This window comes from Leucoraja erinacea, chromosome 13 (assembly GCF_028641065.1).
Source record: "Leucoraja erinacea ecotype New England chromosome 13, Leri_hhj_1, whole genome shotgun sequence".
Taxonomy (NCBI): domain Eukaryota; kingdom Metazoa; phylum Chordata; class Chondrichthyes; order Rajiformes; family Rajidae; genus Leucoraja; species Leucoraja erinaceus.
The window spans coordinates 26,862,645-26,881,642 of record NC_073389.1 but is presented as its reverse complement, the minus strand read 5'-3'; the positions used below and the strand labels follow the sequence as shown (position 1 = coordinate 26,881,642).

The window sequence follows — 18,998 nt, the reverse complement described above, 5'->3', positions numbered from 1 at the left end:
GTCTGAATAAGTAAAACGGCAAGTTTTTAATCAATTTTTAATTACAATTTAATCTTGGTCAGATTTCTGGTTTCAGTCCCAATCAGTGTGAATGTACTGAAATATTTTGTTTAAAATCTAAAACGGTCAGATTACTTACTGCAGGTAGATCTGTAGGGATATGCCTTTGTTTACATATCATAAATGATACAAATCTATTGAATAGAGTTGCTATGTGAAATGATTAATACCCATGACATGGGAATCCTAAAAATGGCAGAAACAAAATTGAAAGGTTTATATTCAAGAGTCTCACGACTAAAATTATAGTTTAAAAATAATGCAAACTAGCTGCAAGGATACAAGTCTTTCAATTATGCTTTACTGAAGTTTTCCGTTGTTCCTCAGTGTTACTAATATGCAAAGGTTGTGGAATAGGATATACTTGTTTGGAAAATACTGGGATTATTAGGGACAGTCAGCATGGCTTTGTGCCCTGCAGGCTGTCTTGTTAATTTGATCTTTTTATTGTGGAATTGTTGGAGGTGATCAATGAGAGGGCAGTGGGCATTGTCTACATGTATTTTAGGAAGGCATTTGATAAAGACCCGCTTAGTTGGCTGATCCAGAAGGTTAAGATGCACAGGACCTGGTCAAATGGATTCAGAGACCTGGAACATGGGAATGGGAAGGATAATTAAAGTGTCCAGCAACCAGGAGGATTAGAGGGCCTTAGCTACAGGGGAGAGGTTGGACAGATTGGTTGTTTTCTCAGGGATGGAGGTTGCAGGATGACTTGATAATAATAAAAGTATAAAATTATGAAGCGCATAGATAAGGTACAGTCAGAACTGATCTTCCAGAATGAATATATTAAATTACTAGCAGTCATAGCTTTAAGGCAAGAGGGGCAAAGTTTAAAGTGCAGGGTCCCCCCCACCCAACATTTCCACAACCAAGCATGGGTAGATTTTAAGTGTCCCCAAAGTTGCTGCCTCAATCACCCACCCCAGTGTACCATTAAAGGGCTTCCTTAGCATTGATGTTCCTTAGCTATTTCCTATAGCCAGGGAGGTGGTGAATTTGTGCACTTCATTACCACACAAGGATGTAGAGGCCAAGACATTGGATATTTTTAAAGTGGAGATGTTTAAGTTCTTGATTAGTATGGGCATCAAAGGTTACAGGGAGAAGGCAGGAGAATGGTGGAAATAGATCAGCCATGATCGAATGGCAGCGTATACTCTGAGCCAAGCGACCTGATTCTGCTCCTGTCTTATAGTCTCTTACTGCGCACTACAGAGTTCCTGTTGCATTTATTGTTGATTTCAAACAGCTAGGCTTCACTATGTAAATATGAAAGTTAATACCAGAATATTTAATCAGTGCACTTCAGAAATTAAGCTCTGTATATGGTCCACTGTAAATTAAGCACTGTATATACTTAGCTAACTAAACCTTTATACTTTTCAGGTCCAGTATTTTTTCAAGATTTTGGATATTTGACACTGGTTAAATATTTCCAGAAAAATCCCACGACAATGGGTTCATAAGTTTTATTTTTCTGATGCTTTCAATCAAGTGAGGAGCACTGTTCTCCAAACAAGTTTACAGATGTTACGTTGCATTTTAACATGAACATCCTACTGCATTGGTTTACTTCAAATAAAGATGATTTTACCAGTGACTTTGGTATCTTTTATACATTACACTTTGCAGAAAAATTGTACAACTGCATAAATATAAAATCTTTCACCATACAGGTTAAAGCATTCAAAGACATGACGTGGTGGCTCCAGCAAACAACCTTTAACTAATCAAATTAGCTCGACAATCGGACCCAGATCTCGACTTAGCTGTTTCAACCTAAGTTATATTAAAACCAGTCACCCTGCACTAATGTTGCCAAAAGAAAAAGCACATTCTCCTACCCGCCCACCCTCCTGAACAAATAAAAAGAGTGCAGTATGTTCATACACATGGGCATAACAGAAAAATGAAGTGCCATTGCAATTTTCAGAGTATTTACAACTTGGAAAGCGAAATTTGCTTAAAAACTGCAACATGGCTTGAAAGACCAGTGAATGCACTACAGTACTGTACACTCAAACCCACACGAGGCACAATGCAGCAATACCCAAAGGACAAACACTGCTACACATTAGTGGAATTATAATTTACAGTAATGGGCAAACCCATGGCTCAAGTAGTATCATTTACAGTAGAATAAATATGTACTACTATTGCTTTTATTTTACATATCTAGATGCAGAAAGCTAGTGTAAAGCGTACAACAGATTAAGTGTAGGTCCCATATGTATGAGTTTGTTCAAGACTAATTTTTAATATGGGGCAAATTCTGACTGTTATCAGCTTTTAACCTCAATTTTTACTTCAAAGCGCCCCAGTGAGCGATCTTTTTCACTATATTCAATATTTTCACCATACACTTTACACTCGATGCGTAACTCCATGTTATAAGTGAGGTTGGTGAACTGAATACCAATCAAGGGTTGAAGGTAGCTTTTCTGCAGACGCTTGCCATAGTATGGATAGTATTGTAAAGGAAAGCCACCAACTCCTCCAAAGCCAAAGAATTCCACATTTCCAATTCTGTGTATGTCTTCATCTTTCTAAACAAATAAATTCAGCATATTATAAAGGGAAATTAACACGCAAGTCATGTAGTGAATCATTTCAAATTTAGACCATGGGAAGACAAAATACTGAAATAAGCAGAGGCATAGATATGTTTTGAGAACAAGTTCTTCCTTACAACACCTTCAGAAAATTTGATGAAACACCATGGATGTTGATTTGTTAACTCAAGTGCCTGCATTCAATAAAACTGGTACTTAGGCATAAAAATGTAGTTCTGCAAATTGATAAATTGTTCCACCGACACTTTCAACCATGGCATTAAGACAAACTCCAACAGTGGTTTATAATAATTTCACCTTCAAGGATTTCTCTAATGCTTAATGCTATACTGCTGTGCTCCATTCAAACCTGTTCCCTATTGCTCAAAAAAGATGTTAGAAAATGCTTTGATTGAATAGTCTTGTTTGCCATTGGCTCAAGTATGGTTCCTACTCATGACTATTTGCAACTAAAGGGAGATGTTGGACCTCGCATTAATAGGGAAACATTAAACACATCTAAAAATACTGTAGCAGGAAAAGAGCAGACTTTTGACGATGCCAGCATTTTAGATGGGACCTATACAGGTATCCCAGAGGATTGTTTCCATCCTAAGCCACAAATGACCGTGACTACCCCGTGCGTGTCCATGAAAGTCCTGGGATAAGGCTAGGAAATCTGGATTTACGCTGCCCTCGAAGTCAAGTTCCCAATAAAGGATATCTGCCCATAGTATAAACTCAATACGGCCCATTTGTCCGATTTGCAACCATTCATGAAACTGAATCCTATAGAGCTGATTTTCCATCGGCAACCCATCTCTCAGGTAATAATCCTACAACAGCTCAAATCTGTGTAAGCACAGCACTCCCCATTCAAAAGTAATGAGAAGTCAGCTGCTGGGGGGGGGGGGGGGGGGGGGGGGGGGGGGGGGGGAAGAGAGGTGTCACTCAAATTCTTTAAAAGCTTAAAACAAAAAATTGAAATGTTATAATAAAGTTTATTTTATGCAGTTTGTAAATATCAAAGCCATTCAAACATTCCCTGGGCCTGACAACTGTTATCAACAGCTCAGAGATGGATTCTATCTGTTAAATATATCGTATTGCCAGTATTACAAGCTGAACACAGCACAAATGAAGAGTTGCAGCCAGGTTCTCTGCTTTAAATCCACCATGAGCCACATAGGAATGCAGGGTGGTGCAAAACTGGTTAATTGAGGACAATGTAAGACTGCCTTCATAATTTAAAGCACTGGCCATCTTAGGTGCATATTCCTCAAATGTGCTAGCATCAGCCTCAAAAATCTCAACTTTGGAACCATCATTGTACTAATTGCAGGTTTGATATACTCGCAGTATAGAAGTTGGCAGTTGCTTAAGATGTCGGTGAGACCACATTTGGAGTATTGCGTTCCGTTCTGGGGACCATGTTAGAGGAAAGATATTGCCAAGCTTGAAAGGGTTCAGAGAAGATTTACGAGGACTAGAGGGTCTGAGCTATAGGCAGAGGTTGAGTAGGCTGGGACTCTATTCCTTGGAACACAGGAGGATGAGGGGTGATCTTAGAGGTGTAAAAGATCATGAGACGAATAGATCGGGTAGATGCACAGAATGTGAGGGGTAAACTTTTCACACAAAGGGTGGTGGGTGCATGGAACAAGCTGCCAGAGAAGGTAGTTGAGACTGGGACTATCCAACGTTTAAGAAAGAGTTACAGGTACAGGGATGGGATAAGTTTGGAGGGATATGGACCAAACGCAGACAGGTGGGACTAGTGTGGCCAGGACATGTTTGCCTGTGTGGGCAAGTTGAGCCAAAGGGCCTGTTTCCACACTATATCACTCTGGCTCTAATTGGCTTTTCCCCAAAGGGAAAATTGATAGCAGTTCCAGCTGGCTCATCAAAAGAAAACCATTAAAGTCCCTGTCCCACGATGCGAGTTTACCCAAGAGCTCTCCCGAGTTAAAAAAAATAATCAAACTCATGGTAAGTACGTAGAGGGCACATCGGAGCTCGTGGATGTCTCGTAATGCAAATGGCACGTACTAGGGAAACGCGGTAACTCGTGACGTTGTCAACACTGTGAAAAAGAGTTAAAAAAACGTGAAGAAGTTTGATTTTTTTTTTTTAAACTCGGGAGAGCTCTTGGGTAAACTCGAACCGTGGGACAGGGGCTTAACATTTATTCGGATACTTGAAATGGCAAAGACAAGAGGAAAATAGTAAGAATTCCTCAGAAAATAGCAAGAATTCCACACATGAAATTCCAAAGAACATTGGTCAATAAAGTGCAAGAGTACACTCTTTCAGAAATTTCCTTAGTCTGAATATATTCCAACAAATCAGCCTCTACAACTTTTTACTTGTCTCCACCTTAAATCCTAATTCAGAAATCATGCTCAGTTCAAAGGTCAAAGAATAGGAGGAGAATGCCTACCTTCAATGACTGGTGTACCATGACACCCAGGTCTCGCTGCATCTCCCCCTTTCCCAATCGGCCACCATTTAGATAATAGTCTGCTTTCCTGTTTTTGCCATAGAGTGCAGAGACTGTTCACCAGACTGATTCCTGGGATGTCAGGACTGTCTTATGAAGAAAGACTGGATAGACTTGGTTTATACTCTCTAGAATTTAGAAGATTGAGAGGGGATCTTATAGAAACTTACAAAATTCTTAAGGGGTTGGACAGGCTAGATGCAGGAAGATTGTTCCCGATGTTGCGGAAGTCCAGGACAAGGGGTCACAGCTTAAGGATAAAGGGGAAATCCTTTAAAACCGAGATGAGAAGAACTTTTTTCACGCAGAGAGTGGTGAATCTCTGGAACTCTCTGCCAGAGGGTAGTTGAGGCCAGTTCATTGGCTATATTTAAGAGGGAGTTAGATGTGGCCCTTGTGGCTAAGGCGATCAGGGGGTATGGAGAGAAGGCAGGTACGGGATACTGAGTTGGATGATCAGCCATGATCATATTGAATGGCGGTGCAGGCTCGAAGGGCCGAATGGCCTACTCCTGCACCTAATTTCTATGTTTCTATGTTTCTAATTATGCTATTCGGCCCATCAAGTCTACTCCGCCATTCAATCATAACTGATCTATCTCTCCCTCCTTACCCCATCCTACTGCCTCCTCCCCATAATCTCTGACACATCTACTAATCAAGTATATATCTCTGCCTTAAAATATTTCTCCACGCTACCTGCCCCACCACTTTTGCCTTGAAATATCCACTGACTTGGCCTTCTGTGACAAAGAATTCCAGATTCACCACCCTCTGACTAAAGAAATGTCACTTCATCTTCCTATAAGAACATCTTTTCATCTGAGGCTATGACCTCTGGTCTTCAACTCTTCCACGAGTGGAAACATCCTCTCCACATCCACTCTATCCAAGCCTTTCACCATTCTGTATGTTTCAATGAGGTCCCCCCTCATTTTTCTAAACACCAGTGAGTACAGGCCCAGTGCCGACAAATGCTCATCATAGGATAACCTACCCATTTCTGGGAGCATTCTTGTAAACCTCCTCTGGACTCTCTACAGAGCTAGCACATCCTCAGATATGGTGCCCAAAATTGCTCACAATATTCCAAATGTGGCCTTACCAGCGCCTTAGAACCTCAACATTACATCCCTGTTTTTTGTATACAAGCCGTCTTGAAATAAATGCTAGCATTGAGTTTGCTTTCTTTATCACTGATATGACTTGCAAATTAACTTTTGGGGAATCTTGCATCAGCACTCCCTTTGATTTCTGGATTCTCACCCCATTTAGACAAGTCTACTCCCTTATTCCTACTACCAAAATGGATGACTCCACACTATATTCTATCTGCTACGTCTCTGTCCACTCTCCCAACCTGTCCAAGTCCGTCTGCAGAGCACCTGCTTTATCCACACTACCTGCCCCACCACCTATTTTCGTATCATCTGCAAACCTTGCCACAAAGTTTTCAACCCCCGTGTCTGTTCCTCCAATTTGCACCGAACCTCACTCTGACAGTGGAGGAGGCCTAGGACAGAGGGGTCCAATTGTGAATGGGAGTTGAAGTGCGGAGCCACCGGTAGATCAGGTAGGTTGACAGACTGAGCGGAGGTATTCAGTGAAACGATCGCCGAGCCTGCGCTTGGTCTCACAGATGTAGAGAAATTGACACCTGGAACAGGGGATATGTAGATGAGGTTGGAGGAGGTGCAAGTGAACCTCTGCCTCACCTGGAAAGACTGTTTGGGTCCTGGGATGGAATCTAGGGGGAAGCTAAAGGGACAGCTGTTGCATTTCCTGCGGTTGCAGGGGAAAGTACCTGGGGAGGGGGCGGTTTGGGTGGGAAGGGACGAGTTGACCAAGGAGTTTCGGAGGGAACGGTCTCTGCGGAAAGCAGAAAGTGGTGGAGATGGGAAGATGTTGCCAGTTGTGGGATCCCATTGGAGGTGGTGTAAATGTTGGAGGATTATATGCTGTATGCGACAGCTGATGGGGTGGAAGGCGAGGACAATGGGGACTCTGTCCTTGTTACGAATGGGGGAGGGGAGTAAGAGCGGAGCTGCAGGATATCGAGGAGACCCTAGTAAGAGCCTCATCTATGATGGAAGCGGGAAACCCCCGTTTTGTAAAGAACGAGGACATCTCCGATGCCCTGGTACGGAACACCTCATCCTGGGTGCAGATGCGGCGTAAATGGAGGAATTGAAAGTAGGGGATAGAGTCTTTACAAGAAGCAGGGTGGGAAGAAGTGTAGTCAAGATAACTATGGGAGTCAGTAGGTTTGTAGTAGATGTCGGTCAATAGTCTGTTTCCTGGGATGGAGACGGTGAGATCTAAAAACAGTAGGGTGATGTCGGAGATGGTCCAAGTGAATTTGAGTGCAGGATAGAAATTAGTGAAGTTGATGAGGTCAATGAGTTCTGCATGGGTGCAGGAGGTAGCACCAATGCAGTTGTCAATGTAGTGAAGGTAGAGTTCGGGGATAGGGCCGAATTGGAGGAACAGCCCCTCATATTTCGCCAAATAATTTTACACCCCAGCGGTATGAACATTGACTTCTCTAACTTCAGATAGCCCTTGCTTTCTCTCCATCCCCTCCCCTTCCCAGTTCTCCCACTAGTCTTACCGTCTCCGACTACATTCTATCTTTGTCCCACCCCCTCCCCCGACATCAAAATGAAGAAGGGCCGCGACCCAAAACATCACCCATTCCTTCTCTCCAGAGATGTGTCTACCTTCAACTTGCATTCAAGATCTAATGAGGATGGTAACAATCAGATTTTTAGTGATGCTGATCAAAGGATAAACAGAATAAGGTCCCGGTCTTTCTAGGATACCCAACAGATCCTACCTATCTAACAGTATTTGATGGATCCCATGGCATTATTCAATTAAGACCACAAGTATTCCTTGTGCAACCTGCAACCAAACCAAATCAAGAGTTTTAATCTAATTTCGATGCAAGGAACTAATAGATAGATATGTAGTAACTGCTTGATCTATCCTGAAATATTTGTTGAATGGCTTGTGAAAATATTGCTTGCCAACCACAATGGTTGCCTCACATTAAGCATTGGCATGTTAAGCAGTATGCAGAGACCAAAGTCCATTCGTATCATAGCTAAATGGAACATAGCTATTACTTTTACTCTGCTTTGAAACTAAATCACTTACCTTTGCTTCGCAAAAAATAGGAAGAATATATTGATTATAATTTGCTTGCATTGCTTCACGAAGATTGGTGTCATTTTTTGGAGGCTAAAAGATAAACAGTAACAAATTGCATCAATTTAAAAAACTCCTAACTGCACGCTGGTACAATTTGATTATGAAAATTACTCAAAACAATTATCATTAAAAGATAACCAGCAATTCCACATTACGAAAAAATGCGGATTGATCTATACTTCATTTCCTTTGCACAAACAGCACTGTGCCCTTACATTCAATGTTGACGTTAAGACAAAGTTGCAGCAACAGCTTTAATGCACTTTAAAACATTTGTCCATCCAATACCAATCCACATTTCTGGCTGAGAGTTGCAAACAAATTCATTCGTTCAAACGGTTGTTCTCTCAATTTCAGTAAGACAAAGGAGACTGATTGACCTCAGGAAGCAAAGCAGTACACAAACCCCAGTTTGCACCAACAGCGCCAAAGTAGAGATGGTTGAAAGCTTAAAATTCCTAGTATATATCACCAGCATGCAAAAGCTTTTCACCGTACCTCAGCACACATAATAAACAAAACTCAAACTGTGTAGTTGTGTTTTCTCCGCTAAAGTAAAACTATTTGTATCCATTCTCTGTCCACTTTCTCTTCCCTAATTTTCTCCATCTTGACTGATTCCTACTACCATCATTCTGATGTTTTCACCTCAATTTCTTTGCTAAATGAGACAAACAGTAGATACAGTCACCCCACAAAGGATTCAGCTGCCATGAGTAGCTTGCACATCAAACAGGTGTGGGGAAAGTTTAACACCATTCTCAACTGGATGCTCTGCATAAGCATGTCAAATAATAAGTAAAATAATAAATCTCTGACAATGGGAGTACAAATACTCCAATCAGAATAGGAGTACAAAATATTTTTTACTTTGCTAAATGGTGACAATTAGGAGTACCTCAAATAAACTATTCTGAATACCAAAAGCTATTTCAAAACATTTTTGTTGACAATGTATTTTGTAGCTACAGCTTTGATGCATTATAGTTTCAGTACACACAATCCTACAAATCATATAGAAATAACCATTTTGTTTTAATGTTTTCATTTACTAAAGGAGTCATACCTTAGGATAATAACCAACGATCCTGTTGAGCTTTGCAATCAAGCATGGTTTTCCTTCTGCATAGCCATAAGTAGGATCGTCTGTTCCAGAGCAATTTTTAAGCCAACTACGGAGAAATTTGCAAACTCTCTTCTGTCCTTGCGTATCATCTAATGCCCCTCTAGTTTTGTAGTTAGCCGGAGCATCTAAAGGAACAGATTATGTAAAATTATTGAACAATGCATTTTACAGCAGTTAAAATGCACACAACCAAAATACTGTATAAAACAAAATGGGAAAATACAAAATAACTCATTTTCAGCTGAACCCCAACCCCCTGCCCTTTCCTAAATATCAGCACCAATAAAACACACACCATTAACCAAATTATACTTTTATTTGTGTTATCATGACACCTAAAAATAGACATTATCCAATCCTCCAAGCAGTAACATTTTACAATTCAGTTCAAAGAAATCTGTATTTACATAAATGCACAGTAAATAATATCTCCCTTTTAAAAAAGGAAAAACCTAGAAACAGGGAACCTATAATATGCTGTTTTAGATAAAAATATTAATTGGCTCCGAGAACTTAATTGTCATTAACTTGCAGCTGTTGCCAGTTGGTACAGAATACATTGTCATTACATAGTTTGGAGATATTGGTGAATGGAGAGAGGGGTGTGGATAATAAAACATTGGAGACATTCATAAAATTATTTGTCCCTGTGAAATAGTGAATATCAATGTGTCAGTGTTTAAGTTGAGTTAAACTTCACAGTAATAATATAGCAAACTATTGGAGGAGCCCAAATTAACACACCAAAACTAGGTAGAAAAACACCCAAACGCCGACCAAAACGTTGTTTTGAACTTGATGCATGTCAAATACAAAAATGTCAAATGAATAACTCAACTTTAAACTCCAAATATGCTTTCTTACTCTTACCTCCAATGTTTCCTTGTGTGATTCAATGAATCCACCCCATTTCGACCTTTAAATAGCCGATCCAGACAGCCCATGTTCCTTAAGCCCCTTGTATTGAACACCTTCAGTTCCGACAAAATTGAAAACTATCCTACAAACAGCCACAGCCAATGGGCAGCACAACGGTAGTGTTGCTGCCTTACAGCACTTGCAGCACCAGAGACCCGGTTTCGATCCCTACTATGGGTGCTCTTTGTACGGTTTGTACTTTCCCTCCGTGACAGCATGGGTTTTCTCCAAGATCTTCAGTTTCCTCCCACACTCCAAAGACATATAGGTATGTAGGCAATTTGGCTTGGTAAATGTAAAAATTGTTCCTAGTGTGAAGGATAGTGTTAATGTGCAGGAATCGGAAGGTCGACGTGGACCCGGTTGGCTGAAGGGCCTGTTTCCATGCTGTATCTCTAAAACAGACCCAAACATAATATAAGGTAGACAAAATACCGGAGAAACTCAGCGGGTGAGGCAGCATCTATGGAGCGAAGGAAATTGGCAACGTTTCGGGTCGAAACCCTTCTTCAGACTGATGTGAGGGTGGGGGAGGACGGGAAGAAGAAAGGAAGAGGTGGAGCCAGTGGGTTGAGGGAGAGCTGAGAAGGGGAGGAGAAAGTAGGGGCTACCTGAAATTAGAGAAGTCAATGTTCATACCGCTGGGGTGCAAACTGCCCAAGCGAAATATGAGGTGCTGCTCCCCTAATTTACGGTAGTCCTCACTCTGGCCACGGAGGAGGCCCAGGACAGAAAGGTCGGATTCGGAATGGGAGGGAGAGTTGAAGTGCTGAGCCACTGGGAGATCAGGTTGGTTATTGCGAACCAAGCGGAGGTGTTCGGCGAAGCGATCGCCAAGCCTACGCTTGGTCTCACCGATGTAGAGCAGTTGACATCTAGAGCAGCGGATGCAATAGATGAGGTTGTTGAGGTTGGAAGGATTTCGACCCGAAATGTGAAAGATAAACACTATTTCTTCTCATTCTGTAGTTCAAAATAAAAAATCAAAATTTGAGCTTGCTGCCCAGGGAACAAAGGACAGCACATATTCAAATGCATTCTCCTTGGCTAAACACTCATTGTCAAAATATTCTACACAATGAAGCATGCGACAACTACAAGATTATTACCAGAGATCTCCAAAACGATTCCTGTATATACAAAAGCTCTCAATTACATTAATTAATTAAAAAGTTAAAGCGCATCAATTTTTTGATGGTGCCTTCATAATCTGACATCCAAAATCAACAAATCAACACCTTATGTTCTGTCACCACTAATGAAGGAAATTAAACTGGACAATCTGCAATTTGCAATCCGTAAGCAACAAGCTTTCAAAACTGCAATCATTAAAGTAAACATGACCGCCAGGGCAGTATTGGGATTAAATGTTAGTTTTGCAGAGATAAGTGGCAAAAGATCTCGATTAAATAGGATCACAGTTTAACAACCAATCCAAAAGGCCATGTTCAACGCTGGGAAAAATTTGAATTAAACCATACTTGTGTATCAAGTCATTCAAATGCCTGTGATTTTGCAATCAGCAATGAACAGTTGTTTATTATACTTGCACATCCCCACACAAGGGATTTTGCACTTACACATTGCAGTAATTAAATATCCATTTTAGCACACATCCCTCTACAGGCAATGTGGAAACTGTAAACAAGCATTCCCCACCCCTAAAGCCCCCGTAGAACCAATAAGATTGAATTAAAAACAAGTCCGAAAAAGTGCAAATTAGTATGTACAATACAGCTTTTAAAATAGAATTGAAATTGTCAGTATTTTTACCCAGAATTTAGTGCAAGTCATGGGTTGCTACAGCAACACGCTACACTTCAGGTGCAGAGTTGAAAATGATTCAATTTTATTATCTAATTTACATGACAAAAATAAAATGGTGTACACAAACACCGTTATCTTGTTTGTACAATCCCAGCCAGTGAACTCCTCTCTCTAATATTTTGCAATTTGATATTTGATTTGAACCAACTGAATTCCACCAAGCTTAGCCAGACTGGACAATCATAAAATTCACAAATCATAATCAAGCATTCAGCAAATTAATCAGAAAATAACAATTCTTCAGACCATTGAGACAATGCTAAATATCTTGAATTGTTGTGTGTAGGTAAATCACAGTGATGAATTTAGAGGTCAAGTTTGAATAGTTTAGTTTAGAGTTACAGCACGGAAACAGGTCCTTCGGTCCATGACAACCATTGATCGCACACTTGCAATAGTTCTATATTACTCCACTTTTGTACCCACTCCCTATACCAGGGGACAATTTACAGAATTGTACAAACCCACACGTCTTTGGGAAGTGGGAGAAAACTGGAGCACCTGAGCAATGGGAGAACATGCAAATTCCACAAAAACAACAGTGAGGATCGAACCCTGGCCTCTGGCATTGAGGCAGCAGCTCCATTAGCTGTGTTACTGTGCCGCACTGCGCATAACAAATGTAAAAGTAAACCTCCGCTCTACCATACATGTAATGTGACAACTCCGGACAGGAATGTGGAGGATAGAAAAGAAATGGGGGCAGGAAAACAGAAGTTGGTACAAGCTGTTTTTATCCCCCTACTTAACATAAATGGAGTCCAAACCCAACATCCACTTGCATTAAAGTTGCTAGGCAAACTCTAAATAAATGAACTAATGGCTTGTTCATAAAAAGCAACTCCATGAGCAAGGAACACCCATGCTTAACAAGCCCAAAGACAATACCAAAGGTAAGGCTTTCAAAGGCAGTTACTCTTCATTTGCTATGTCCCCTCAAAACAAAGCTTCAGCTTATATTTTTTATATTTTACTGGCATCGGAATGAGTCTTACCCTCAAGTTTGATGCTCTATTTACCAGCACTGGATCAGTACGCCAGAATACCACCCTATTGGTGCATTAATACGCATGTTCATATTATTTCTTAGTATACTATTAGGAAAACAACATTTTTCTATGTCTCAACATGGTATCGCACTTAGTACACTAACATTTTCCCTAAACTTACTGCCACATTCCTCAAAAGGAGAGACGCCATCTTGCAATGTGTCATTGTACATCTCCAAGAGCTTGTTCAGACCAGCCACATATTTTTCAAACGAATTTGGGTTTGAAACACTAAAGGATATCTCTGTTTTTACAGCTTGTGGAGTATGCGATAGACCTAAAAATGGAAGTTGAAATTCAAAGATAAAAATTATTAATTTGCTGAACTGAAACAATATTCAACAATTAATATTAAATATTTATATTCAACAATTAATATTAAATATTAAACAATTTAAAGTGTTTATGCTATGCAAAGCAAAGGTTTATGCGACTAAAATTTGAAATATACTTTCAAAACTGAAGTAACTTCAAGCAGCTGTATATAAAAGCTCGATCTACATTTTGAATATTTTACAGTAAGTGAATGTTCTGAATTAAGAATAGTGAAAAGTGTAGCTGCACCTCGTTTTTACTGTTTCCACAGGTGATTATATTACATGTGCGAACATCAGGGTTAACTATTTGTGGCTCAAATAATGTACTACATGCATAACTTAAAACAGAAGAGGACAATTATATCCCAGGACTGTCAACTGTTGAACTTTTTAAAACAAAGTGTTTTATATTGCAAAGATAACCTAAGATACGTGTAAGCAACATAAGCAACTTTTAAGTTCTCAAATAGGGATCATTGTATAGTACACACAAAGACACCATGGCTTAACTCAAGTTATAACGTACAATAAAGTTACAATGAATACTTCATGAATGTAGAATGATTCACATTCTACATTCATGAAGAATGTGGAATACAATGAATACAGTATTCCCTCAAGCAGTAATTCTTTTGTTTTTTAATGCAATTTTCCAACATATAACACTTTAAATACTGTGTATGCGTATGGTACACCAGCTGCACAGCGGCTCAGATGAAAGCGCTCCAGAGGGCCATTGACAATGCCCAGAGGATTGTCGGCTGCCCTCTCCTTACCATAGAGGACATAGTTCCCGCTGCATCAAAAAATCCCAGAGTATTATAAAGGACATTTCCCACCCCGGACACTCCCTGTTTGAACCGTTGCCGTTAGGCAGACGGTACAGATCTACAAGGACAAGGACAAACAAGACTTAAAACAGTTTTTACCCCACTGCTATAAAGGCACTAAATGTAGCCACCAAGGAACGCAGGGGCGATACATACTAAGGGACTGTGGTACACTGTGAAATCGACAGACGGATGTAGGGTTGGGTGTTTATGCATGCTATTTTCATGATATTTATTTTAGTTGTTTATCTTTTTAAATATTTTACCTTGTTTGTATTGTTAGCTTTTAGAAATGTTTCAATGGTGCACTGACTGGCTGACATTTTTAAATTTTGTTGTACATGGTTCATGCACAATGACAATAAAGAAACTATTCTATTCTATTAAATGCAATTTATAAAGCTTGACTGGTGGAATGCAAAAGTTAGTTTACATAGACATTGTTAAGTGACCTTCCCAGTTGCCTCTAAGCAGGCTCTTTCCACTGTCGTACATCAGTAAGCATTGGAGTGTGTTGAATTAATATATACTATTAAAGCCCAATTACACATGGTTTCCCAATACACTTCCGCAACGTCCACCCCTTAATATATTTGAAAATACTGAAGTGATCAACCTGGAGGTGCAACTCTGTCTTGATATTTTGGTTCGAAATCACTGATGGTGAGTAGCAGTACTTGAATGGTTCCGATGAAGATTCCAGCGAGGCACCCGTAAAAGATCAAGTAGAATAAAAGTATCTTGACTACAGGAGAAATAATACAGAAAACTACATTACTCTTTAAACTTCAACTACGGGAAGGTTTTTTTTTTACATCAAATGCATAACGGCGATTCGGGGTCCAAACGTCGATTGAGTTCAACCTGGGGTTGTTTCATCATTGCCGTGAACACACTCTTATCGCGATGCAACTTCATGACTCTAGGGTGGGAAGGTTTATGAGCATAGGTTTGCCAGCACTGGCACAGCTCCATTGTTTCCTCCAAAATTCACAGGGTCTGCTTATGAGGAACATTCAACTGACGGCGTTTCAAGGGCTTTTGGGAAATTTCCAATCAAGTGCAAGGGAGAAGACGGGACCAAGGGAATAAACACACACCCGACATAAGATTGCAAGAATTTTTATTGGTATATAAAGAAAATAACTCAAACTAGTACAATTAAAAACAGGATAGTGCCGTCCGGTCAATGCTTTGCATGAAAACAGAGGATAGTGCACGATTCTGTGCACAAATCAACCGGGTCTGGGTGTAATCCAGTTCATCAGTCTGAAACGTTCCAACCCCAAAAGTGGCCTAACCCGTTGAGTCCCTCCAGCACTGTGTTATACATCGGCTGAGCAGCAGTTGCTAAGAGACCGCCCGCTCTGCCCCCCTCCCCCCAACCCCTCACAATCTTCCACTCCCGCCATCCGATCAATCCGTTCCCATATCTCTCCCCCTGAACCCCAGCCCCTCCAAGCCGAGGGGGGGGGGGGGGGGGGGGGGGGGAGGGGAGGAGAGAATTCCCCTCCCCCAACTCCAGGGAGATGGCGCACAACTCGCTCCCTGAACGAACTCCTTACACAATCCTACACAAGGGCCAGACCCGCCACTTTGTCTTCCCTGCACCCTTGGGGTCCTGTCCAGTTTGATATATTGCACAACTCTGTCCACTCTCTCGGGCCCCCTCCCCCCACCAGGAGGCGAAATCCCACACGTATACCGGAGTCCGCCACCTGATGAGTTTGTTCCATTACACGTCTTCCTGATCATACACCCACCCCCGAAGGGAGAGGCTGTGCCCACCACCCCATCCCAGGCGATCCCCAGAAGGGACGGAGCCCGCCACCACCATGTGTGTCCACCACCCCCATCCCGGGTCGGTACCTCATGTATCCATCCCAGAATTGTCCTTGGAGCCCATCCCGGGACGGAACCCCGCCGCCCCCAAAACCATGTACGCCTACTACGCCCATCCCGGGAATGCATGCCCCTGGAGCGCACTCTCACCACTCCATGCCTACCGCTCCCAATCCAGGTCGGGACTGCCCGGGGGGACCGGTGCCCACCGCCAACATGCGTGTCCACCACGTATCGCCATCCGAGGTGCCCGCCCGCCGCCCCTCTGGGAGCCGGAGACCGCCACCTTGAATAACCTTGGGACTGCGGAAACCTGTCGTTCTCCCTCCCTTCCCTCACACACGCCCCGACCCAGTGTGACACGACGCCCGCCAACAACCATCACCCTCCACCCAGTCGGTGTTTAAAACGCCGACCACGTACTCCTAATACGCAGAGCCCGGGCTTCTTCCACCCCCTCCCCCGAACACAATGTCCTTCACATTGACTTCTATTCACTTCAGAACACGCCCGGCACACAGTCACGCATGTTACAGGAAGACGGAAGCCGGTGCCATTAACTGTTTCTCCCTCACACACGCTCCATTTTACACCCACGCTTTTGTCCAAACTGTTTCCAAGCCACCTTCAAGTCACGTCTTTTAAAAAATATGCATAATCCGCAGACCACATGAACGGAGTGCACTATTATTTTCGATGGGGATTGGGAAAGGAGGGAGGAGACATTAAAGGGATTGTAAATTAGAGAGAGCGAAAACCGGGCTACTCACACCAACTGGAGCCGGTCCTGCCCAAAAACTGTTTCTTCTCCGAGTCCCACAGGAATTTCTTCCATCCTCCAGCGTCTTCCGTGGGCTTATCTTGTGACATCTTGGCGGAAAATCCGGCTAGATTTCTTCTTCTTCAGGTTAATTTTATTTTAGTTCTCCCGCCCTCCCTCCTTCCTTTTGGACTGTCGCTTTCGCCCTTGGAGCGGATCCGCCGCCGCCGCGCGCCTCGCCCAGCGACCGTTGGGGTCTTCGATTTTAAACGAAGCGCGACGGTTGGAAGGCGCTCACTCACGAAGTGGTCGTCGCCCGCGAGGTTGGCAGGCGGACTGTGTGTGCGCTCCCGAGATCAAACTTCACCAGGTATAAATATATATATATATACTTACACCTAGTTCCAGGGGAGAGGGGGGGAAAAATAGGAGGGGCGATGAAGAGGTCAAAAGAAGCGTTGTGCTGAAGGGCGAGTAGCGAGAAAGGGAGAGGGGGGGACTCCAGGTGTGAGGAGTTTGGAGGAAGGTGAAGGGCTCCGCGGCCCTGGATTTTATCAGCTCTAGCTCCGCCTCGCCCCGTTAATGAGTGACCGCGCGAGCGAGGCCGGTCGCCAGCCAATCAGGACCGGGTAGCCTTTGTGACGCCATGCTTCACGTCACGCCTTCCACACCCCCCCCCCCCCCCCCCCCCCCCCTTACACGAGGTGAAGGCGCTTGGCGGTGGCGCCGCCTCCTCCGTAAAGAAGGGGGGGGTGCGAATAGGGAATTGCTGCCGCAAGGCCACTTCTCCCCAAAGTGCTGATTTATTGCAGTTTTGTGTACCCGTCCCCATACACCGACACACACATATTGAGAGATGATTGGGATTTGAAACAAAAACTTGGAAAAGGTTTTCCGACTAGCATGCATTCATTTAACATTGACGTTCCTTGCATTAATATGTATTGTGTGGTCGATCTTATCATTCAATCACTAACGTGAACCCGAAAAAGAACGATTCTCTTTATCACGCCTCCCAGCATCGTACTTGTCTCCTCTCATTAACAAGCAGGTTTCAATGCACTCTCCCTTTTGTTTCAGAAAGGTTAATGTAATCGCCTCAGACTGCTCAGCCGTGGAGACCTTTGAGTGTAGTCTAATTGGCACAAAATGATAACACAGATACGTGCTTCTAATAAAACTAAACTTGAAATGTTGACATTAATAATCCAGTATTTTTAATCAGCAGCGCACAGTCAAAAAAGATGAATTGAAAAAAAAAAGGAAATGAAAATATCAATCTTCATAGAGATCAAATTAAATTCCCTTTGCAGCAAATAGAGCAGCAGGCAGAAGTCACGACTTATTTTGCTTTCAGGCGGCGTAAACGCTCTAAAATGACACCATAGAAAAAATAGTCACGCTTCCTGATCAGCTCAGCCCTTTCGTGTTTGCCCTTCAAAAAACTTACAGGCTGAAGCACGTGATTGATGCAGCTTCCGGGGAAAAACATCCATACAAAATCACTTTCATATTCACGCCTTGCTTCTGGGCCCATAAAACGGTTTACAGATCCTTAAAGCAACAAGGGTGGGGAAGCTAAACCTTGCCCGCTGTTCTGTCCTTCAGAGAACAACGGAAAGTTACGCTTAGAAGGCAGAAAAAGGAAAAGTGTTAGTTGTAATAGGATTCAAAGTTAATCCTGCTATCATGGGGACAACTTGAATTCACTAGTTTAGTTTATTGTCACGTGTACCGAGGTACAGTGAAAATAGACAATAGGTGCAGGAGTAGGCCATTCGGCCCTTCGAACCAGCACCGCCATTCAATGTGATTATGGCTGATCTTACCCAATCAGTACCCCGTTCCTGCCTTCTCCCCATGTCCCCTGACTCCGCTATTTTTAAGAGCTCTGCAATTTCTAATGGTCTTGGATAGAGCTGTTCCCAAACCAAGCTGTGATGCATCCTGATAAAATGCTTTATGTGGTGCTTTTGTAGACATAGGTGAGAGTTACAG

The 18,998-nt window shown here is 42.4% G+C and overlaps 2 protein-coding genes across 3 annotated transcripts in view; one reads left to right on the top strand and one right to left on the bottom strand.

Moving 5' to 3' along the window:
• nme7 (NME/NM23 family member 7) overlaps positions 1 to 1,666 on the top strand; it is a 115,629-nt gene extending 113,963 nt beyond the window's left edge. For both annotated transcript variants that reach the window (XM_055644667.1, XM_055644666.1), the window contains exon 11: positions 1,453 to 1,666. In XM_055644667.1, the coding sequence (XP_055500642.1) occupies positions 1,453 to 1,485 (33 nt within the window). In that variant the 3' untranslated portion in view covers positions 1,486 to 1,666. The remainder of the gene's footprint in view (positions 1 to 1,452) is intronic.
• Positions 1,522 to 17,530, bottom strand: LOC129702733 (sodium/potassium-transporting ATPase subunit beta-1-like). The gene is made up of 6 exons (XM_055644670.1): positions 17,011 to 17,530; positions 15,015 to 15,143; positions 13,373 to 13,528; positions 9,398 to 9,582; positions 8,278 to 8,361; positions 1,522 to 2,612 (listed from the first exon to the last, which is right to left on the bottom strand). The coding sequence occupies exons 1-6, from the start codon at positions 17,108 to 17,110 to the stop codon at positions 2,349 to 2,351; spliced, it is 918 nt and encodes a 305-aa protein (XP_055500645.1). The 5' UTR covers positions 17,111 to 17,530; the 3' UTR covers positions 1,522 to 2,348.
• Positions 17,531 to 18,998: the final 1,468 nt, after the last annotated feature.

Bases quoted from the DNA above. Each gene is read 5' to 3' on its own strand.
- LOC129702733 (XM_055644670.1), bottom strand. From the start codon at position 17,110: ATGTCACAAGATAAGCCCACGGAAGACGCTGGAGGATGGAAGAAATTC. The intron at 9,583-13,372 runs GTAAGTTTAGGG...CTGTTCCTTTAG, and splicing joins TCCTTTTGAGGAATGTGGCA to ATGCTCCGGCTAACTACAAA. The intron at 8,362-9,397 runs GTATGACTCCTT...TTTATCTTTTAG, and splicing joins TCGTTGGTTATTATCCTAAG to CCTCCAAAAAATGACACCAA.